The following is a 24,876-nucleotide window of genomic DNA, read 5'->3' on the forward strand; positions in this document are numbered from 1 at the left end:
GCTCAGTTAGGGCGCTTGAGAGTTATAAGCTAGCCAGGAAGAATCTAAAGGGAGGGCTAAGAAGAGCAAGGAGAGGACACGAGAAGTCATAGGATCAGGGAAAACCCTAAGGCTTTCTATAGGTACATCAGGAATAAAAGAATGACTAGAGTTAGATTAGGGCCAATCAAGGATAGTAGTGGGAAGTTGTGTGTGGAATCAGAGGAGATAGGGGAAGCGTTAAATGAATATTTTTCGTCAGTATTTACAGTAGAGAAAGAAAATGTTGCCGAGGAGATTACTGAGATACAGCCTACTAGGCTAGATGGGATTGAGATTCACAAGGAGGAGGTGTTAGCAATTTTGGAAAGTGTGAAAATAGATAAGTCCCCTGGGCCAGATGGGATTTATCCTAGGATTCCCTGGGAAGCTAGGGAGGAGATTGCAGAGCCGTTATTATTCATCTTTATGTCGTCATTGTCGACAGGAGTAGTGCCGGAAGACTGGAGGATAGCAAATGTTGTCCCCTTGTTCAAGAAGGGCAGTAGAGACAGCCCTGGTAATTATAGACCTGTGAGCCTTACTTCGGTTGTGGGTAAAATGTTGGAAAAGGTTATAAGAGATAGGATTTATAATCATCTTGAAAAGAATAAGTTCATTTGCGATAGTCAGCACGGTTTTGTGAAAGGTAGGTCGTGCCTCACAAACCTTATTGAGTTTTTCGAGAAGGTGACCAAACAGGTGGATGAGGGTAAAGCTGTGGATGTGGTGTATTTGGATTTCAGTAAGGCGTTTGATAAGGTTCCCCACGGTAGGCTATTGCAGAAAATACGGAAGTATGGGGTTGAAGGTGATTTAGAGCTTTGGATCAGAAATTGGCTAGCTGAAAGAAGACAGAGGGTGGTGGTTGATGGCAAATGTTCATCCTGGAGTTTAGTTACTAGTGGTGTACCGCAAGGTTCTGTTTTGGGGCCACTGCTGTTTGTCATTTTTATAAATGACCTGGATGAGGGTGTAGAAGGGTGGGTTAGTAAATTTGCGGATGGCACGAAGGTCAGTGGAGTTGTGGATAGTGTCGAAGGGTGTTGTAGGGTACAGAGGGACATAGATAGGCTGCAGAGCTGGGCTGAGAGATGGCAAATGGAGTTTAATGCGGAAAAGTGTGAGCTAATTCACTTTGGAAGGAGTAACAGCAATGCAGAGTACTGGGCTAATGGGAAGATTCTTGGTAGTGTAGATGAGCAGAGAGATCTTGGTGTCCAGGTACATAAATCCCTGAAAGTTGCTACCTAGGTTAATAGGGCTGTTAAGAAGGCATATGGTGTGTTAGCTTTTATTAGTAGGGGGATCGAGTTTCGGAGCCACGAGGTCATGATGCAGCTGTACAAAACTCTGGTGAGGCCGCACCTTGAGTATTGCGTGCAGTTCTGGTCACCGCATTATAGGAAGGATGTGGAAGCTTTGGAAAGGGTGCAGAGGAGATTTACTAGGATGTTGCCTGGTATGGAGGGAAGGTCTTACGAGGAAAGGCTGAGGGACTTGGGGTTGTTTTCGTTAGAGAGAAGGAGGAGGAGAGGTGACTTAATAGAGACATACAAGATAATCAGAGGGTTAGATAGGGTGGATAGTGAGAGTCTTTTTCCTCGGATGATGATGGCAAACACGAGGGGACATAGCTTTAAGTTGAGGGGTGAAAGATATAGGACAGATGTCAGAGGTAGTTTCTTTACGCAGAGAGTAGTAGGGGCGTGGAACTCCCTGCCTGCAACAGTAGTAGACTTGCCAACTTTAAGGGCATTTAAGTGGTCATTGGATAGACATATGGATGGAAATGGAATAGTGCAGGTCAGATGGTTTCACAGGTCGGCGCAACATCGAGGGCCGAAGGGCCTGTACTGCGCTGTAATGTTCTAAAAAAAAACTCCGGTGACTCGGATCTCAGGTTAGCATGCTCTTCCTTTGTGCTCGTTGCCTCTGTACATTCATCTTCAAACTTTGTCTTTGAAAGTATCCGCAATGCCACATGATTGTCACATGTAATGTTGTCATACAGCTCTCTGAGTTGACTTCAGTTCTGTCTGAGAATTGCACCACTGAGTGTTGGGACTTCGTATGATCTGGGTTGGTCGCATATCCTCGCAACCTCTGAGGGATACCAAGTTCCCAGTACATGATTGAGGACTCTGGCCTTCTGGCCTATTCACAATTGAGCCAATTCTGGTCCTATTTGCCTGTCATAAGATGTCTTCATCTTCCCTTGTTTAGAAAGCTTAGAAAAATGATGAGTGGTAACATTACCAATCACTGGCAATCCCTCTGGCCTCCGGGTACTTGCTGCAATGAACTGAAGTCAGAGGAGAGGTTTTCAGTCAATTTGCCTCTTTGAGTAAACACTCCAAGCCTTTGTATAATCCTTTACTTGGACCAACTCCATACACTTGACCTGGATATTTTCTGCTATCTTTGGTGCGTTACTGACTTCATCTATTGTGACAATTCGTAAATCTCAGCATAATGGAAGTCCTACAACATCTGGTCTAGTTGTGTCTACAATATAAAGCATTTGTGGTAGTCATTCGGAGCTCCCATCGCTGCACTGTAAGATTATCATTCCAATGCATTTGATTGGAGACAGTCAGTCTAGCTGTGGTGGGTCATACCACAAATTCCCATTTCTTTAAGTACATGTCCTTCAGTCGATGGATGGGTAGAATGTTTGCACTTGCTCCAGTGTCAATTTTCACTCTGAGCTTATGCTTGTCACTCTCCTGTGGACATATAATCCTGATTATGTCAAATGCCTCCATTTGCATAATAGCATTCACATGCTGATCCAAATTAATTATGTGAAATGCTTGCTCACTGTTCGCACAAGTGCACTATTCATCCATGTCCTCCACGCAATCTGTCTCTCTGCTAAACTGATGCACTTGCTTGGGCTTTCGTTGTGTGTTGCATCTGCCCTCCTGTCATGCAGACATTCTCTCTGCATGTGATCTGCCACCATTTCTGTGTGCAATATCGGAGCTCGGGCCTTCTGCACTGCCTTGTCCAATGTTCTTGCATGCCACAAGCTTTGCGTCAGTCCTGGTATGCCAGACAACTGTGCGTTGGGTGGCTCAGACCACATTTGTTTAGTTTAGTTTTAGTTTAGAGATACAGCACTGAAACAGGCCCTTCGGCCTACCGAGTCTGTGCCGACCATCAACCACCCATTTATACTAATCCTACACTAATTCCATATTCCTACCACATCCCCACCTGTCCCTATATTTCCCTACCACCTACCTACACTAGGGGCAATTTATAATGGCCAATTTGCTATGACCTATCAACCTGCAAGTCTTTGGCAAGTGGGAGGAAACCGGAGCACCCGGAGGAAACCCACGCAGACACAGGGAGAACTTGCAAACTCCACACAGGCAGTACCCAGAATTGAACCCGGGTCACTGGAGCTGTGAGGCTGCGGTGCTAACCACTGCGCCACTGTGCCGCCCTGGCAGGGCTCAAGGCTTAGCAGACTTCTGAGCCTTGGTTACCATACCAATTGTCATAGTTGCCCCCAACACTTGTAACTGTTGGTGTCCAGCCATGATGGCTTCAAATTTCCTTCCATCATTGAGTAGTGCATCTATGGTGTGCCCTTTTTTTTTATTCTGGCAGGTCTTTTTGAAAGGCCTATAGTGGGGTAGGTATGATTACTAGCTTTGTAACCCATTCTGACAATTCAACATCTGCAAAGTCGGCATTCTTGAGCTTTGTCTTGGTGCTTTGTAACAAACTAGTCAATGGAACCATCTTGCCTTTGCCGGTAAGTCATAAGCTCAAGCCCATGTACTCAGAAATTTACCTTTACCTTCAGTGTTGCTCCAGAAATATCCATAGCTTTCTAGGGTCTTTCTGATATTCAGCTGACAATCCTGATGTGTTGATCCATTGCAAACCCTCATTTCCCAGTGCAATCTTAAATTTGGTGGTTTATTCTCTGGTTCACTCACTTCTTGATCCAGGAAACACAGTTCCATCCGCTGTTGGAACATTTTATGTTCAGACACTCTGTCCAACGCCTTCCAATCTACAGCTGGATATCTGAAAGTCATTGACTTAATGATCCTGCTTTTTTATAACTATAGGGCTTTGTACAGATTTTCTTTTTCACAGAACATTAGACCATAACATAAGAAATAGGAGCAGGAGTAGGCCATTCGGCCCTTCAAGCCTGCCCCGTCATTCAATAAGATCAAGGCTGATCTGCCCCAGACCTCAACTCCTCTTTCGTACCAGCTCCTCATAGCCCTCAACTCCCCAATATTTCAAAAATCTATCTACCTCCTCTTTAAATACTTTCAGTGATCTAGCCTCCACAACCCTCTGGGGTAGAGAATTCCAGACATTTACCACCCTCTGAGAGAAAAAATTACTTTGCATCTCAGTTTTAAATGCGTGCCTCCTTATTTTCTGTTACTATGGCCCCTACTTCGAGATTCCCCCACTAGTGGAAACATCTTCTCAACATCTATCTCTCAGAATCTTGTATGTTTCAATAAGATCACCCCTCATTCTTCTAAACTCTAAAGAATAAAGGCCTAACCTGTTGTTGATAAGTCAACCCCTTCATCCCAAGAATCAGTCTAGTGAATCTCTTTTGAACTGCCTCCAATGCTAGTATATCCTTTCTTAAACATCGGGACCAAAACTGTACACAGTACTCCAGGTGCGGCTTCACCAACACCCTGTACAGTTGTAACAAGACTTTCCTATTTTTAAACTCCAACCCCCTAGCAAGAAAGTTCAAAATTCCATTTGCCTTCTTCATTACTTTCTGCACCTGCATGCTAACTTTTTGTGTTTCATGCACAAGAACGTCCAGATCCCTCTGTGCTGCACTTTTTTGGAGTCTCTCTCCATTTAAATAATAGCCTGCCTTTTGATTCTTCTACCAAAGTGCATGACCTCATACTTTCCTACATTAAACTCCATCTGCCAAGTTTTTGCCCAGTCACTCAACCTATCTATATCCCCTTGCAGATTCCTTATGTCCTCATCACAACAGGCCCTCCCACCTATTTTTGTATTGTCAGCAAATTTGGATATATCACACTCTGCTCCCTCCTCCAAGTCATTAATATAGATACTAAATAGTTGAGGCCCTAGGACCGATTCTTGTGGCACCCCACTAGTTACGGCTTTCCAAACTGAAAAAGATCCATTAATCCCGACTCTCTGATGCACTTTACAAAATCGTCTTCCGTGTTACCTCTGCCGTTCTGATTTGTCCAGTCAATATGCAGATTAAAATCACCCATGACAATTGTAGCACCCTTCTTACACACCTCCATTATTTCCCGATTTATACTTTGTCCTACAGTGAGGCAACTCTTCGGGGGCCTATAGGTGACTTCCACCGATGACTTCTTCCCCTTGCTATTCCTCATTTCCACCCAAACTGATTCCAATTCACGATCTCTTGCACTTCTATCACTACTCACCATCACACTGATACCTTCCTTTATTAACAAAGCTACCCCACCTCTTTTTCCTTTTTGCCTATTTTTCCAGAATGTCAAATATTGAGTATATTGAATATTGAGGTCCCAGTTTTGTCACCCTGCAACCACGTCTCTGTAATAGCTATCAAGTCATATTAATTTATTTCTGTTTGTGCCATCAACTCATCTATCTTGTTATAAATGCTGTGTGCATTCAGATAAAGATAAAGCGTTGACTTTTTGCCATTATTATTCAATCTGGTTCTAATTTCTGCTGCACTCCCCTGCTTATATTTTCTGCCCCTTCCTGTCACACTTTGATTACCATTCGCCACTTCACTACCCTGCACCTCTGCTCTCCTGTTTCTTTTCGATTTTTTAAACTTCCCTTCAATTGAACCCTCCCCCCAATAATTTGTTTAAAGTCCTATCTACAACCCTAGTTATATGATTTGCCAGGACACTGGTTCCAGCATGGTTCAAATGAAGCCAGTCCCAATGGAACAGTGCTCTCCTTCCCCAGTACTGGTGCCAGAGCCCCATGAATCGGAACCCATTTATGCCACACCAATCTTTGAGCCACGCGTTTACCTCTCTAATCTTATTTACCCTACGTCAATTTGCACATGACTCAGGTAGCAATCCAGAGATTATTACCTTTGTGGTTCTGCTTTTTAAATTTAGCCCCGAGCTGCTCATAGTCCCTCAGCAGAACCTCTTTCTTAGTCATACCTATGTCGTTGGTACCTACGTGGACCACGACAACTGGATCCTTCCCCTCCCACTCCAAGTTCCTCTCCAGCTCAGAAGAGATGTCCTTAACCTTGGCACCAGCTAGGCAACACAGCCTTTGGGACTCTCCGTCCTTGTTGCAGAGAACAGTATCTATTCCCCTAACTATGCTATCCCCTATTACTACTACATTTCTCTTTTCTTCCCCCCACTTGAATGGCACTCTGAAACATGGTGCTGTGATCAAATCACTCATCATCTCTGCAGTCTGTGCCCTCGTCCACACCAGGAACAAGAACCTGGTACCTATTGGATAAGGGCACTGACTGAGGCTCCTCCAAAGCTAAATTCTGGATCACCATACCTGCCTCACTTACAGTCACACCCTCCTGGCCCTGACCACGATCAAGATTTTATATCTTCTTTTTGTTTCCTTTTGTAGACAGATTCTTTTTTCTTTTGCAGACCTGCTCCTTTAAATGTGAGAGACTACAGCTTTCATTGTTTACACAGTTTGTTACTTTTTAAACCCAGTGATCAGATCATTGATTACATAGCTGTTTGATTTCTTTTTAAACTCACAGAGCTTTTATTAACTGATTTTTTCTGAGAGAGCTGCAGCTTGCAGTACTGGCAGCTACCACAACAAGCCTTTTACTTTGCACTGGGCCTCCAGTGGGCACTGTTGGGTTCTTCCCACTCTTTTTGGTTTAAGCCCCACCCATGAAGCAGAAAAACACAGGAAAACTAAAACGGTGATGGCTTCAGCTGCTGCTTTTCAAATTTTTCAACCCACTGCCAGGTTAGGTGAAGGCTCCAATCTCCTGGAAAATTGCCTGCTGTATTCATAGAATTTCAACACCTCCCGGGGTCCTCTCATAGCCTAGCTCACTGCAGTGCTGTGAGGTCTCCTGCTAACTGCTCTCCTATCAAATATTCAGCCACTCCAGGTAGGCAGTCTGCTGTTCTTCGTTCATCAGAAAAAATCAAACCTTTCCATGATGTAATATTTAGTGGTCATCAGAAAAAAAATACCCCAAATGTTGCCAACATGTAATATTACTTATCCCTTTAGTATGTGAAGTTCATATGGAGTCAGTTGCCAGCGTTCGCCAGAGCTGGCGGGCAGCCATAAAGACGGGGCTAAAATGTGGCGAGTCGAAGAGACTTAGTAGTTGGCAGGAAAAAAGACAGAGGCGCAAGGGGAGAGCCAACTGTGTAACAGCCCCAACAAACAAATTTCTCTGCAGCACCTGTGGAAGAGCCTGTCACTCTAGAACTGGCCTTTATAGCCACTCCAGGCGCTGCTTCACAAACCACTGACCACCTCCAGGCACGTATCCATTGTCTCTCGAGAGTATGTGAACTATTGTAAGAGTCACACGACTACAAGTAGTATCCAAAGAAAACATGGGTTTTATTACAACTTACCTAGACAGTTACTGCATGAGCACACCTACACAAGGCTCACTCTGTTGGGCTCCACTCACAACTAACTGGTCATGTGTGACACGACATCACTTCCTCTGGTGATCTTCACCAACAGCTCTTAAGGTGGCCTGCTCTTAACGTAGATCACAACAAGAGCTTCTGCTATTTCTTCTCTTACTTCCCAGAACAGTCTAGGATACATTTCAACCAGGGCTGGTGATTTATCCACTTTCAAAGATGTTGAACTCCTTAATACTACTTCTCACTTTTTTAATTTCATGGAATATTTCACACTTCTCCTCCCTGATTGCATTGTCTGTATTGTCCCTCTCTTTTGTGAAAACAGATGCAAAGTATTCATTAAGAACTATACCAATGTCCTTCGCCTCTAGTGATCGGTTACCCTTTCTTCAGTTATCATTCTGCTTTTTATGTATTTATAAAAAATCTTTGGGTTTTCCTTGACTTTACTTGCCAATATTTTTTCATGCCCTCTCTTTGCTTCCTAATTTCCTTTTAAATTTCACCATTACATTTTCTGTACTCCTCTAGGTCTTCTGCAGTATATCTGTACTATTTAATTCCAACAAGCTTACTTTTTCCCCATAACCCTGCAAGTTATCCCTCTTCATGTATGTGTCCAATTTTAATTTGAAAGCTTCTCTGGGGTAAAGTTTTAAGGGAGGTGTGCTCAGATGTGGGCGGAGGGATTAAATTCCCGAAAAGTGGCATTGTGATCCTTCTACTTCCTGGTTTGACCTGGGTGGTTTTGAAGGCAAATGGGGAACCCTCGTGGAGCTGTTGGGAACATCATTATAATATGGAAACAGGTAATTAACTTTAAACTTAAATAACCAGTGCCTAGGTTTCCTGAGGTCTCTGCAACTAGCCAGGGTCAAGAGGCAAGACCACAGCAAGGAGTGATTGATTAATGAAATTGAAAGGCTCGGAAGACTTTAAAGAGTAAAACAGCAAAGATTGTGGCCAACCACAGTGAAAGGTGTGTGCTTGCAGAATTACTTCTGAGAGCTTGAATTTACTACTGTGAGGGTCAATTTTTGGAGGTGCTTTCAACTGCCTTGGAGTTTACTCACCTATATCTCAACTTCCTAGCTGTCAACCTTCACTGCAGCATGGGAGCAACATCTGCAGCAGTGGCCTGGACCTCTGTAAAGCAGCAACACCAACAGCACCAGGAGTAGCCACAACACTAGCACAACATGCCTTCTCTGCATCCACATACTGCTCTGCATGGCAGAGGGAATGGACACTGAGCTCTAGCTTGAAAGAGGTGATAGTCCCAGCACAGGGTCCGCTTCCTGGACAATAGTACCTCAGGAGGTTTAGGCTTTCACAGTCGGTCATTGCTGACATCTGCTACCTTCTGGAAGAAGAGCTCTTTCCAAGAGGACCAAGTGGGCAGGTGATGCTAGCGGCCATCAAGGTCACCACAGCCCTGAATTTCTTTGCCTCTGGCTCCTTCCAGGGAGCTCCTGATGACACCTCAAGGATTTCTGAATCTGTTGCCCATAAGTGCATCTCCCACATCATTGATGCCTTGTTTTCCAAGGCCACCAGTTATGTGAACTTTGCCATGGATGAGCCCTGTCAAATACAGAGGGCTGTTGGCTTCACTGCAGTGGCTGGTTCCCACAGGTACAGCAGGTCATAGATTGCACATATGTGGCAATCAAGGCATCCTCAGATCAACAAGCAGTGTTTGTCACAAGGCATTCCATGCCCTCCATGACCACCAGAAGGTTATCATGCATGTCACATCTCCCACAGGTTTTCACTCCTCCACACAGCCTCAGTGGCTGGCTCCTGGGAGACAAAGGTTACTCTCTGAAGACCTGGCTGTAGACACCTGTAAGGAAACCTACCAGTGGGCCAGAGGAGAGATACAACAGCAGCCACATCAGCATGAGCAATAATAGAACAAGCCATTGTGTTGCTGAAACTGTTCTTCAGGAGCCTCGACAGTTCTGGAGGCACCTTTCAGTATGTCCTATCAAAGGTGTTGAGAACGGTTGCGGTCTGCTGTGTCCTGCATAACATCGCACTGCAGAGAAGAGTGGAGCTGCAGCAAGTGGAAGGTGCAGAGTGCCCAGCATCCGAGAAACAGGAGCAGGAAGAGAAGGAGGAGGTGGAGCCACATGTGGACATTAAGCCTGCAGCTGCATACAGGGCTGCCAAAGAAGCACGTAACAGACTGATCCAGGCACACCATTTAATATGTGTCTGTGAGTCCATCTGAGAGTGCCATCAGAAACCTTGTGCCCCAACACCCCAAGACATACTTAATTCCAACAGTCAACCAGCCAACCATCACATTCACATCCTTTCCTCTTCATGCAGACTATTCATCTAAAGGCTACTGTCCAGGGTAAATGGGGGATGCAACAAAGTAGAGGCCAGGAGGATGAGAAGTGCAAATAAAGTGTATCATTCATTGAAATAAACTTCAGTATGACAGTATTAACATTGGTATACACACCTAAGTGAATCCCTTTCTGCTATTAAATCTTTCTTACCTGCTTCCTCCTACTCCTACATGATGCAACCCCTGCAGCTTCAGCTGTGCTGGGGACAGGTTAATCATTCCCCTGCTCTGACACATGAGATGTCCGTGGTGAACGTCCTCTGGGCTTTGGAGCCTGTGAAGGCCCTGTTAAAGACTGTCCCACTTGTACCTGTGCAGGGCCAGATTTGGTCATCGAGGCAGAGGGCAGCACATGAAACTCTGCCTGAGTAGGTGGAGAGGGACAAGGGATGAGAAATGGGAACGCCTTGAGAAATGTCCCCACTGCCAGGTGCTCTTTCTCCATCTTCCCTCTCATGGTCCACCCAAACTTCCCTGCTAGCTGGGAGCTGGAGAGCACCTTACTACATGTCAGAGAGGTTCTGAATGGCCAAGACGAGGCTTTCCTCTATCCCGTGTAAAGTGGAAGACTGAGTGTGCAGGCCATTGGTCAGGCCAGCCTGCACTCAGTGTCCTGCTGTGTCTAATTCTCCCTGCAGATGGCCACTCTTTCCATCGAGGTGGATATCAGCGCAAATACCCGAGACATCATGGCACTCATGCTGGAGATAGACTCCTCTGATCTCTCTCCAAGGGTGCACAATGCCTCTGGAAATGCTGACAAAAGCACTCACATTTCCCATTGCTGCTTCACGTTCCCTTTTCATGGATGACCGCTGAGGCTTAGCATTTACAACCTGCTTAGCAGAGCTTGGAGTGTCTTGCACCCTCTGACGGGGACTCGCCACTCCTGACCCTGTTTCCAGCACCTGCTCCTGCTCACATGTGATGTGCTCCTCACCATGCAACAATCTAACTATTGCTACTGCGAGCCACTGAGGTATGTGTATCTGAGCTGGTGGAGGGTGCGCATGAGCCATGTGATGGTGCATCCCCCTCTGAGGACTCCTCAGCTCCTGCCTCATCAGCTCCTCTGTTACCCATGAAGGCCCTGTGGGAGATGAAAGACATCAGTTCGTGCTGACATTGAGAAATGGTACAAATACAGCATAGCGCGGATCAGGACATTTCAGTTAGTGATGACATCAGTTCAACATGAGTGACTGTTAAGTGCCAAGTGGCAGTGCATCATCGAATACTGTCCACAGGTCTCTGGCCCACCCCCATCTCTCCATCGTTGACACCTAGTGTGTGTGCTTCCCTGCCGATCTCTAGGGTGTCCTCCTCCAATGCAGTCAGGGTGGCTGTTCTGCATCTCTGCACCCCCGGTTCTTTGTCCCTCCCTGGAGTTATCTTCCCCTCCAGTGAGAGTTATCAGTGTGAGAAATGGCATGTCTGCTGAGGATAGAATGACAACATTTGATTGTGGGGGGATAGGTGCGAGAGGGCAATATGATGAGGGTGAGTCTGAGTGTTGGCTGTTCAGATGGAAATGTGAGTAGATGCCTGGAAAGAAAGGAATTTGTGGGATGGCAAGGTGTGTCAGTGAGAGGAGTGTGGTGAAGGAGAAGACTATCGAGGTCAGAGAATGATGAATGCCACTTGAAAGTGATATGACCCTCACCTTTCTAGACCTAATGAGGCCATTAAACCTTTCCCGCACTGTGTCCAGATCCTGGACACCACATTCCTGTTGTTCACAGCCTCTGCTACTTCCAGCCTCGTCTGCTTCTTTTGGGCGACTGACAGTTGTCACCTTCAGGGAAGAGTCAGAGAACTGGGGAACAGCCTTCCCATGTCTTCCTTCCATCTTCCTTCTTTCAGATTGTTTCTGCATTATGCTTTTCTGCAGCCATTCAGACGCCTGCCAGGGTCCCTTTAATACAGAGACATCATTGACAGAATGTGGGTCATCATCACGGCCGTACTCTGTGTTTGAACCCAGAAGCGGGATACTAATGCCATGCCTGAGGCAAATTCCTCGAATCTAGACCAGCCTCCCTGTAGTGTGCATGTCAGCTTTGTTAAGATTCCACCCACGGAATCTGATTCCGTCATCCTTTCGGGTGATGCATTCAAGATCTTAACAACGTATCTGCTGTGTGAAGAAATTTCTCTTCATTTCCCCTCTATTTATTTTGCTAATTATTTTATACCTATGACTGCCGGTTACTGACCTACTTGCCAGAGGAAAATGTTTCTCCCTACTTGTTCTATCACAACCCCTCATAATTTTGAATACCACTATTCAGTCTTCCCTTAACCTGCTCTACCCAAGGTGAACAATCCTAGCTTCTCCAGTCTGTCCACATAACTGAAGTCACTCATTCCTGGTATCATTCTGCTAAAGCTCCTCTATACCCTCTCCAAGGCCCTGAATTCCTTCCTGAAGTATTGTGTACAGAATTGTAAACAATACTCCCACAGAGGCTTAACCAGAAATTTACAAAAGGTTCAGTAAGACTTCCTTGTTTTTGTATTCAATGCCCCTATTTATAAAGACAATATCCCATGTGCTTACTTAACTGCTTTATCAATGTGTCCTGCCACCTTCGGTGATTTGTGAATGCACAAACCAAGGCCCTTCTGTTTTTGCACCCCTTTCAAAAGAGAACAATTTAGATTATACTACCTCTCCATGTTGTTTTACCCAAAGTCCATTACTTCACTCTTATCCGTATTAAATTGCATCTACCATGTGTCTGCCCATTTCATCTGATTGTCTATATCCTCCTGAGGTCTGTTACAATCCTTATCACTCTTCACTATGTTGCAAGTTTGTATCATCCACAAACTTCAAAATTCTATACCCTATAACCAAGTCCAGGACATTTATATATAACAAGAAAAGCAATAGTGCTAATACTGAATCCTGGGGAATCCCATTGCACACTTCTCTCCAGTCAGAAAACTATCTGTTCACCTCTACTCTCTGTCTCCAATCCCTTAACCAATTCTGCACCCAAGTTACTATTGTCTCTTTAATACCATGCACTTCTATTTTTCAAATAGATCTGTTACATGGTACTTAATCAAATGCTTTTAAAAGTCCATATATACAACATCTACTGCACTGCATTAATTATCCCTCCCTGTTACTTCATCAAAGAACTCAAATCAGGTTAGTCAGACATGATTTGCCTTTAATAAATCCATGTTGACTGTCACCCATGCTTCACCAAGTGCGAATTAATTTTGTTAGGTTGATGGATCTCACTGGACAGTCGCTGGGTACCTTGATGGCCACATGGGCGCAAACGATGATGCCCTGAACCTGGGGGAATCCAGCGATGGAGGTTGAACCCAATGCCCTCTGTGCCTGTGCTGGCCCTTCTGTGTCAAAGTGGGTGCAGGCCTTGCCCTCCTGAAAATGGTATCCTGACCTGCCTGATGGCCATAATGAGATGCTGACTGTGAGATACCACCTAGGTCCACAGCCGATCGCTGGGAACGACCCAGTTGCATAGAAATTTAGGGTGACGGAGGCCTTGACAGCTGCGGATAGAGGATTGCCATGGGAGCCATGAGGCCTCAGGTTATTGTGGCACAGGTTCCTATGGCACTGGTGCTCAATAATTTGCAGGTAGCTGATTCTTGGGCTGTGCACTCAATGTCTTGGGTAGTGCTTTCCTCCCCATGCAGCTTCCCCCTGTGTTCCTCTGGCCTCCTGCTGTCCAGGTGATTACATGTGTCACAGCTCATCCTGGCTGCTCTGTCCAATGTCAGAGTAGCCTGTTCCCATCTGAACCCCCTCAGCTGGGCTTTGTTTGTTCACCAGGCCATCCCCTGCCAAACCCAGCTGCCCAAATGATTCCTCTCCAGTTTCCTGCAACTCACCGCTGAGAAAAGTAAGTTTTACCGCTGCAGAAATTGCCACTCTGAGGCACTTTTGAAGTAGTTGAGCTTTCTCTAGGGCCTTTGCAGTCTTTTAATCAGTCTTTCCCATACCTCTCATAGCTCCCCCCCTCCCCCCACCCAATACCCCTGGTGTGTTCACATCTTGAATACACTGTTGTGTTCCCCCATGGCGTCCTTCACATTCTCAGCCTTTAAAAACTAAAACCTGCTGCTGACAAGCCTGTTAATGTGCTCCTCCATGAGCTCAACAGGCAATTAATTGGAGGCCGATGCCCAAGCTGTTCCCTCAATGCTGGCGTCCCTTTAAAAATGGTGTCATGTTCTGGAGGAGGCAGGTTCCAGTCCCAACCTCTGTGAACACAACATTCAAATCGCACTCACTTCTTTACCTGCACTCAGTGGACTTTAAAAATCTGGCACAATGAGAAAGTAGAAAGCAAAGCATATGGGATCTTGGGTTTCATAAATAGAGTAATTGAGGACAAAAACAGGGAAGTTATGCTGAACCTTTCGAAAGTTCTGATTCAGCCACAACTGGCACATTGTGTCCCCTTCTGGTCACTACACTTTAGGAAGGATGCGAGGGTCCCTGAGAGGGTGTAAAGGAGATTTAACTGAATGGTTCCAGGGATGAGAGATTTTAACTACAAGGTTAGGTTGGAGAAGCTGAGTTTGTTCAACTTGGAGCAAAGGAGATTGAGGGGAGATTTGATAGAAGCGTACAAAATTATGACAGGTTTGAATAGGGCAGACAAAGGAAAGTTGCTCCCATTAGTTGACTGTACCAGGACTAAGGAACACAGGTTTATGGTTTTGGGCAAGAGATGCAGGGGGGGGGGGGGGGGATGTGAGAAAAAACTTTTTATACAGTAAATGATAATGGCGTGGAACTTGCTGCCTACAAGGTTGGTAGAAGCAGAGACAATCAAAGGTTTCAAAAGGAAGTTGGATGGACACTTGAGGGAAATAGACTTACAGGGCTACAGGGAGAGAGCCGGGAAATGGTACTGATTGGATTATTTTGCAGAGAGCCGGCATGGCCTCAATGGGCTGAACGGTCTCCTTCTGTGGCATTATGACTCTATGACTTTGACCCTATGAACAGTAAAACTCTAGCTACTAATAAGAACACTAACCACTAAAAGCACCAACAAATAAATTAAACACTTAAGCTAACTTAACACTAACCACCAAATACTCATCCTAAATACTCCAATTCTATGGTTGCTTTGTGATGCTCTATGTCACTCTCTCTGCACCTGCATTAAATGTATGCTCCCGAACCTCCAGCAAGAACATTGATTTCCAATAAAACACTGTTTCCATAACACTTGTGCGAACTTACCCCGATCGATTTGCACACATTTTTGTTTCCCCTGATAATCATCGGGCTGATTGACATCCCAGTTTGTGAAATCAAGTGAAGATCCATCATTCCAAAGAAAAACCCACTCCTGAGGGAGAGAAATAGTCATTGTTTAAGAATGTGTATTTCTGTTACAACAACTCACCACGGCTTCTTTGACAGCACCTCACTAACTTACGACCTCTACCATCTAGAAGGACAGGGACAGGAGGCACATGGAACATTGCAAATTCCAAGTTACACTCCCCAAATCACACACTATCCTAACTTGGAAATACATCACCGTTTGTTCATTGTTTCCGGGCCAAAATCCTGGAACTCCCAACATAACAGCACTGTGGGTGTACCTTCACCAGATGAACTGTTGGTGTTTAAGAAGGAGGTTCACTACCACCTGTTCAAAAACAATTAGGAATGGACAATATGTGCTGGCCTTGGCAATGATACTCACATCCAGTGAATGAATACAAGAAAAAAAAACAAACAATCTGCAACATAATAGCTCAGACAACATTACCTTGTGGCTTTGACTCAAACCGATCCAAGACGGAGGAGATGCGTTGTTCTTTGTCAATATCACCTGTCCAATGAACTCGTTCTGTCTGTTCCAGTGAATGGAGGCAAGATGGCCACCTCGAGATAGTCCTTGGCAGTACAACTTTAAATAAAAAGAAAATACAGTTTGTTGTTTATCACCCTTTTCCGTGGAATATGTTTCATGTTGAAACATTGTTGTAGAATCGGAGAATCATACAGTGAAGGAGGAGGCAATTTGGCCCATCATGCCTGTGCTAGCCCTTTAAAAGAGCTATCCAAATAATCCCACTCTCATGCTCTTACCCGTAACCCTGAAAATTTTCCTTTTCAAGTATTTATCTAATTCCCTTTCAAAAGTTACTATCGAATTTTCTTCCATCACCCTTTCAAGGCGTGCATTCTACATCATAATAAATCACTGCGTAAAAACATTTCTCCTCATCTCCCTAAAATAAAAGCAAAATACTGCGGATGCTGGAAATCTGAAACAAAAACAAGAAATGCTGGATTCACTCAGCAGGTCTGGCAGCATCTGTGGAAAGAGAAGCAGAGTTAACATTTCGGGTCAGTGACCCTTCTTCGGAACTGACAAATATTAGAAAAGTCACAGATTATAAACAAGTGAGGTGGGGGTTGGGCAAGAGATAACAAAGGAGAAGGTGCAGATTGGACCAGGCCACATAGCTGACCAAAAGGTCACGGAGCAAAGGCAAACAATATGTTAATGGTGTTTTGAAAGACAAAGCATTAGTACAGATTAGGTGTGAATATACTGAATATAGAACATCAGCAAGTGCAAACCTGAAGAAAAACAACCTGAAAAAAAACAGTGGGTAAGCAAACTGAACAAACTAAGATGAAATGAAATAAATGCAAAAAATGTAAAAAGGAATGCAAAAAAAAAAAGAGAAAAAATAACTAAAAATGAAAGTAAAGTGGGGGGCTGTCATGCTCTGAAATTATTGAACTCAATGTTCAGTCTGGCAGGCTGTAGTGTGCCTAATCGGTAGATGAGATGCTGTTCCTCGAGCTTGCGTTGATGTTCACTGGAACACTGCAGCAATCCCAGGACAGAGATGTGAGCATGAGAGCAGGGGGGAGTGTTGAAATGGCAAGCAACCGGAAGCTCAGGGTCCTGCTTGCGGACTGAGCGGAGATGTTCCGCAAAGCGGTCACCCAGTCTGCGCTTGGTCTCCCCAATGTAGAGGAGACCACACTGTGAGCAGCGAATACAGTATACTACATTGAAAGAAGTACAAGTAAATCGCTGCTTCACCTGAAAGGAGTGTTTGGGGCCTGGGCTAGTGAGGAGAGAGGAGGTAAATGGGCAGGTATTACACCTCCTGCGATTGCAAGGGAAGGTGCCCTGGGACGGGGACGAGGTGGTGGGGGTAATGGAGGAGTGGACCAGGGTGTCGCGGAGGGAACGATCCCTTCGGAATGCTGACAGGGGAAGGGAGGGGAAGATGCGACTGGTAGTGGCATCACGCTGGAGGTGGCGAAAATGGCGGAGGATGATCCTTTGGATATGGAGGCTGGTGGGATGAAAAGTGAGGACAAGGGGAACCCTGTCACGGTTCTGGGAGGGAGGGGAAGGGGTGAGGGTAGAGGTGCGGGGAATGGGTCGGACACTGTGGTTGACAGGGCCCTCAACCGTGTCCGACCCATTCCCCGCACCTCTACCCTCACCCCTTCCCCTCCCTCCCAGAACCGTGACAGGGTTCCCCTTGTCCTCACTTTTCATCCCACCAGCCTCCATATCCAAAGGATCATCCTCCGCCATTTTCGCCACCTCCAGCGTGATGCCACTACCAGTCGCATCTTCCCCTCCCTTCCCCTGTCAGCATTCCGAAGGGATCGTTCCCTCCGCGACACCCTGGTCCACTCCTCCATTACCCCCACCACCTCGTCCCCGTCCCAGGGCACCTTCCCTTGCAATCGCAGGAGGTGTAATACCTGCCCATTTACCTCCTCTCTCCTCACTAGCCCAGGCCCCAAACACTCCTTTCAGGTGAAGCAGCGATTTACTTGTACTTCTTTCAATGTAGTATACTGTATTCGCTGCTCACAGTGTGGTCTCCTCTACATTGGGGAGACCAAGCGCAGACTGGGTGACCGCTTTGCGGAACATCTCCGCTCAGTCCGCAAGCAGGACCCTGAGCTTCCGGTTGCTTGCCATTTCAACACTCCCCCCTGCTCTCATGCTCACATCTCTGTCCTGGGATTGCTGCAGTGTTCCAGTGAACATCAACGCAAGCTCGAGGAACAGCATCTCATCTACCGATTAGGCACACTACAGCCTGCCGGACTGAACATTGAGTTCAATAATTTCAGAGCATGACAGCCCCCCACTTTACTTTCATTTTTACTTCCTTTTTTTTGCATTCCTTTTTACATTTTTTGCATTTATTTCATTTCATCTTAGTTTGTTCAGTTTGCTTACCCACTGTTTTTTTCAGGTTGTTTTTCTTCAGGTTTGCACTTGCTGATGTTCTATATTCAGTATATTCACACCTAATCTGTACTAATGCTTTGTCTTTCAAAACACCATTAACATATTGTTTGCCTTTGCTCCGTGACCTTTTGGTCAGCTATGTGGCCTGGTCCAATCTGCACCTTCTCCTTTGTTATCTCTTGCCCAACCCCCACCTCACTTGTTTATAATCTGTGACTTTTCTAATATTTGTCAGTTCCGAAGAAGGGTCACTGACCCGAAACGTTAACTCTGCTTCTCTTTCCACAGATGCTGCCAGACCTGCTGAGTGAATCCAGCATTTCTTGTTTTTGTCTCCTCATCTCCCTTCTGGTTCTTATGCCGATTACCTTGAATCTCTGTTTCCCAGTTTCTACCAATAGAAACAGTTTATGGCTATGTACTCTATCAAAACAATTCAAAATTGTGGCCAATTCTAATAAATCTCTCCTGAATCTTCTTTGCTTTAAGGAGAACAATCCTAGTTTCTCTAGTCTTTCTACATTACTGAAATCCCTCATCCCTGGTTGAACTCAAATAAATTTCCTCTACATACCCTCTTCAAGGCCTTGACATCCTTCTTGAAGTGTGGTGCAAAGAATAGGCCTAACCAGTAATTTATAAAGATTTAGCATAACATCGTGCATTTGTACTCAGAGTATTTTGAAAGCCAAGGATCCTGTATGCCTTTTAAACGGTCTGATTAAGTTGTCCTACTATCTTCAAAGATTTAGCTTTAGAAAACCTTTGTGTACCTGTTCCTGCACCCTATTAATATTGTATCATTTAGTTTATTTTGCCTCTCATTCTTCCTTCCAAAATACATCATTTCACATTTCTCTGTATTAAGAGATTTGATATAAGTGTTCAAAATCATGAGTGGTGTGGACAGAGTCAATAGGGAAAAACTGTTCCCATTGGCTGAAGGATTAAGAACCAGAGGACACCAAATTTAGGTGATGGGCAAAAAATTAGAGGTGACAAGAAGAATAACATTATGCAGTGAGAGGTTGCTCTGCCTGAGAGTGTTGTGGAGGCAGATTCAATCGAGACCTTCAAAAGAGAATTGGATAATTACCTGAGGAGAAAAAAATTACAGGGCTATGGGGAAAAGGCTGGGGAGTTGGACTGGGTGAGTTCTCTTGCAGAGAGCTAGCACAGACAAGATGGGTTGAATGGCCTCTTTCTTTGCTGTAACCATTCCATGAATCGACGATAAATTTCATCTGCCATGTGTCTGCCCATTTCACCAATCTGTCTATATCATCTTGAAGACTGCTGCTGTCCTGCTCATTGTTTGCAATATTTCTGACTTTTGTGTTATTTGAAAACTTAGAAATGATGCTCTGAATACCTAAGTTCAGTTCATTGATGCATATCAAAATGAGCAGTGGCCCTAATTTGGACCAGTGGGGGACTCCACTGTATATTTCCCTCCAGACAGAAAAGCAGCCATTCAGCACTACTCCCTGCTTTCTGTCTCTTATCAATTTTTTCCCCTACACTGTCAGTGCCCCTTTAATTCCATGGGCTTCAATTTTGCAAACATGTCTGTTATGTGATACTTTATCAATGACTTTTTGAGCATTCAGATACAAAACCTCAACAGTATTAATCTTATCAACGCTTTGTGTTACTTGATCAAAGAACTCAAACAACGTTTATCAGATTGGCCTTTAATAAATTTATTCCTGCCCCATGAAATGAAAGTTACTTGGGAACATAGGAACAGGACTAGGCCATTCAGCCCATCAAGCTTGCTCTGCTATTCAATACAATCATGGCTGATCATCCACTTCAATGCCTTTTTCCCCACACGGACCCCATATTCCTTTATGTCATTGGCATTTAGAAATCTGTCAATCTCTGTTTTAACCATACTCAACGACTGAGCTTCCACAGCCCTCTGGAGTAGAGAATTCCAAAGATTCACAATCCTCTGAGTAATTTCTCCTCATCTCGGTCCTAAGTGGCTTCCCCCTTATTTTGAAATTGTGTCCCCTGGTTCTAGACTTCCCAACCAGGGGAAACATCTTACCTGCATCTACCCTGTCTATCCATTTAAGTATTTTGTAGGTTTCAATGAGATCACCTCTCATTCTCCAAAACTCTAGAGAATGCAGGCCCAGTTTCCCCAATCTCTCTTCAAAGGACAGTCCCACCATCCCGGGAACAAGTCTGGTGAACCTTCGTTGCATTCCTTTTATGGCAATAATATCCTTCTTAAGATAAGGGGAGCAAAACTGCACACAGTACTCCAAGTGAGGTCAAACCAAGCTTCTATACAATTGAAACAAAACTTCACTATTCCTGTACTCAAATCCTCTTGCGATAAAGATTAACATACCATTAGCCTTCCTAATTGCTTGCTGCACCTGCATGCCAACTTTTAGTGACTTATTGATGAGGACTCCCAGTTCCCTTTGTACATCTACACTTTCTAATTTCTTACCATTTAAGAAATACTTTGCACATCTATTCCTCCGACCAAAGTGGATAACCTCACATTTTTCCACATTATATTCCATCTGCCATGTTCTTGCCCACTCACTAAGTCTGTCCAAATCCCCTTGAAGCCAATATGTATCTTCTTCACAGTACACATTCCCACCTAGTTTTGAGTCATCTGCGAACTTGGAAATATTACATTTGGTCCCCACATCTAAATCATTGATATATATTGTGAACAGCTGGGGCCCAAGCACTGATCCCTGCGGTACCCCACTAGTCACAGCCTGCCAACGTGTGACTGACCCATTTATTCCCATTCTCTATTTTCTGCCTGTTAACCAATCCTTAATCCGTGCCAGTATATTACCTCCTATCCCATGTGTTTTAATTTTGCTAACCAACCTCCTGTGGGAGACTTGATCAAAAGCCTTCCGAAAATCCAAGTATGCTATGTCCACCAACTCTCCTTTATCAATCCTGTTGGTAACATCCTCAAAAAACTCCAACAGGTTCGTCAAACATGATTTTCCATTCATAAATCCACATTGACTATGTCCAATCAGATCATTATCATCCAAGTGTCCATTTATCAAATCCTTTAGAATAGATTCTCGCATTTTCCCTACCAATGATGTAAGACTAACAGGTATGTAGTTCCTTGTTTTCTCTCTCCCTCCCTTCTTGAATAGTGGGGTGACATTTGCTACTTTCCAATCTGCAGGAACCATTTCAGAATCTATAGAATTTTGGAAGATGATCACCAATCCATCCATTATCTCCATAGGTACTTCTTTCAACATTCTGGGATGTAGAATATCAGATCCCAGGGAATTATCAACCTTCAGCCCCATTAATTTCTCCAATACAAACTTCTTACTAATACAAATTTCCTTCAATTCCTCATCCCTTGGATCTCTAATTCTGGAAGATTTCTTGTATCTTCCTCAATGAAAACAGACACAAAGTAATCATTTAGCTTCTCTGCCATTTCTCTATTCCCCATTATAAATTCTCCTGACTCTGCCTGTAATGGACCCGCATTTGTCTTAGCCAAATGTTTCCTTTTTTACGTACCTATAGAAGCTTTTACAGTCGTTTTTATGTTTTTTGCTAGCTTACACTCATATTTTATTCTCCCTTTCTTTATCAGTTTCATGGTCCTCTTTTGCTGTATTCTAAAATCCTCCCAATCCTCAGGTTTACTACTATTTCCTCAGGTTTACTACTATTTCTAGCAATTTTATAGGCCTTTTCTTTTAATCTTATACAATCCTTAACTTCTTTTATTAGCCACGGTTGACTGCCTTTCTGTTGTGGTTGTTGTGCCTTGAACGAATGTATACTTGCTGTAAACTGTGTAATAATTCATCAAAGACTATCTATTGCCTCTGCACTGTCATACCTTTTCATGTATTTTCCTAATCCATCTCAACTAATTTGCCCCTAATTTCCTTTGTTCAAATTTAACACCCTGGCTTCACTTTCAAACATAATGCAGAATTCTATCATATCATCCCTAAAGGTGATAGGGCGGCACAGTGGCGCAGTGGTTAGCACCGCAGCCTCACAGCTCCAGTGACCCGGGTTCAATTCTGGGTACTGCCTGTGTGGAGTTTGCAAGTTCTCCCTGTGTCTGCGTGGGTTTCCTCCGGGTGCTCCGGTTTCCTCCCACATGCCAAAGACTTGCAGGTTGATAGGTAAATTGGCAATTATAAATTGACCCTAGTATTGGTAGGGAAATATAGGGACAGGTGGGGATGTGGTAGGAATATGGGATTAGTGTAGGATTAGTATAAATGGGTGGTTGATGGTCGGCACAGACTCGGTGGGCCGAAGGGCCTGTTTCAGTGCTGTATCTCTAAACTAAACTAAGATTATTAATTAACCCTTTTTGGTGGTACATTACTGATCATTGAATGAAAATAACATGGGGATTCATTACTACCCATTCAAAGCAAGTAACCTGGGGAGACATAATGAATCAATGAGCGTGACCTATGGAGACATTACAAACTATTTGATGAAAACATCTCGGGTCATTAGCGGGGAGCCAATGCAGGTCAGCAAGCATGATAATGATGGGTGAACAGGACTTTGTGCGAGTTGGGTTTAATTTTATGGAGGCTGGAAGATGGGAGGCAAGCTTGGACTTCATTGGAATAGTCAAGTGTAGAGGCAATAAAGACATGGATGAGGTTTTCAACAGCAGAGGAGCTGACCATTCAATAACAGTAACACAGGGAGACATTAAGTGAAAGCCACCTTGGCTAAAATTATTGCTCATTTAATAAAATGGCCTGGGAAGACATTACCGACCAATCAAAAACAACAACAACTTGAATTTAGATTGCGCCTTTAACATAGTAACACCTAGTATTCACAGTAGTATAATCAAACAAAATTTGACACTGAGCTACGTTCGGAGATATTAGGACAGATGACTAAAAGCTTGGTCAAAGAGGGACAATTTTAAGAATCTGTTTTAAGGACAGTCTCAAAGGAGAAAAGTGAGGTTGAGAGGTGGGAAGGTTTAGGGTGGAAATTCCAGAGATTAGGACCTCACCAGCTGAGCTGTACAGTCATCAATGGTGCGATGATTATAGTCAGGTTTGCACAAGAGACCAGCATTGGAGGAGTGCAGATATCATGAAGGGTTGTAGGGCTGGAGGAGGCTACAGAGGTAGAGAGGGGTGACGTGTTGATACATCCATCCCTGGATATGTCCTGTCCCACCGGCAGGACAGACTCACCAGATGTGGTGGTACAGTGGTATACAGTAGAAATTGGCCCTCCTCCAATTAAGTATTTTTACTTTTGATTGCTCCTTGTCCTTTTCCATAGCGATCTTAAACCTTATGATACTATGATCACTGATATCTAAATGTTCTCCGATTGACACTTGACCCACCTCATTCCCCAGAACCAGATCCAGCAATGTCTCCATCCTCATTGTACAGAAACATACTAAGCAGGAAAATTCTTCTGAACATATCTCAGAAACTCTTCCCCTTCTCTGCCCTTTACACTATATTAGAATAATTATGATAATTAATATTAGGATATAGTCTTTTTGCACCTCTCTGTAATTTCCCTGAAAATTTGCTCCTCTATATCTATCCCACGAGTCAGTGGCCTATAGAATACACACCATGTCATGGTACCTCTATTTTTTTTTTATCTCTAACCAAATAGATTCTGTCCTTGACCCCTCCAGGACATTCTCTGTGTCCAGCACTGTAATATTCTCCTTAATAATTACAGCCGTCCCTCCTCCTTTCGTTCCTTCCCTATCTTTCCTGAATACTTTGTATCCAGGAATATTTAGAACCTGGATCTGTCCTCTTTTGAGCTAGAACATCATATTCCCATGTGGCTATCTGTGCCTGGAGCTCATCAACCTTACTTACCACGTGTTTTTTTGTTGACATACATGCACAGTAGATCTAATTTAGACCTCATTGCATTCTTTCTTAGTCTGACATCTAATACCTTACTATTTCTTACTCTAGTGCTATCAGTCTCTTCCAATCCTTTGTGTGTTTTACAATAATGTGGTTACAATGGAGAATCCAGGGCCTTACCTCAGCTTCTATCCAAGTCTTTGCCTGAGGGACAAACTGGAAACAGGTCAACAAATAAGGAAAATGAAGCCAGCCATTGGCACAAGGCCCTTTCCCAAGGACACCAGGTTTGTCAAGACTCTGACCCTGATCAGTCTCTATCCTTGTTTTCCTGTTCTCCAATGCTCTGTTCAGAGCAACATCAGCTGCAGTTAAAGAGAATTAGATTAAATCAAGCTGCAATAATCACACCAGCAATCCCCAAACATTCACAGTTTATGTCTGATCCAAGGTCTCGTAGAATCATCGAATGACACAGCACAGAATGAGGCATTCAGCCCATTGTGCCTGTGCTTGTTCTTTGAAAGAGCTATCCAATTACTCATACTCTCCTACTATTTCCCTATATCCATGTAAACATTTCCTTTCCAAGTATATATTCAACTCTCTTTTGAGCATTTCTATTAAATCTGATTTTTCCACCATTCCAGATCACAACGACTTGTTGCATAAAAACATCCTCATCATCTCCCTCTGGTTCTTTTGCCAATTTACTTAATTCTGTGTCCTCTGGTTAC

At 44.1% G+C, this 24,876-nt stretch overlaps 1 protein-coding gene across 1 annotated transcript in view; it reads right to left on the minus strand.

Moving 5' to 3' along the window:
• Positions 1–24,876, minus strand: part of LOC137385020 (C-type lectin BjL-like) — a 37,521-nt gene that overhangs the window by 7,217 nt on the left and 5,428 nt on the right. The window contains exons 2-4 of the mRNA XM_068059760.1: positions 24,320–24,504; positions 15,795–15,935; positions 15,257–15,365 (exon numbers count right to left, since the gene is read on the minus strand). Of these exons, the coding sequence (XP_067915861.1) occupies positions 15,257–15,365; positions 15,795–15,935; positions 24,320–24,504 (435 nt within the window). The remainder of the gene's footprint in view (positions 1–15,256; positions 15,366–15,794; positions 15,936–24,319; positions 24,505–24,876) is intronic.

This window comes from Heterodontus francisci, chromosome 27 (genome assembly GCF_036365525.1).
Source record: "Heterodontus francisci isolate sHetFra1 chromosome 27, sHetFra1.hap1, whole genome shotgun sequence".
In the NCBI taxonomy this organism is placed as follows: Eukaryota; Metazoa; Chordata; class Chondrichthyes; order Heterodontiformes; family Heterodontidae; genus Heterodontus; species Heterodontus francisci.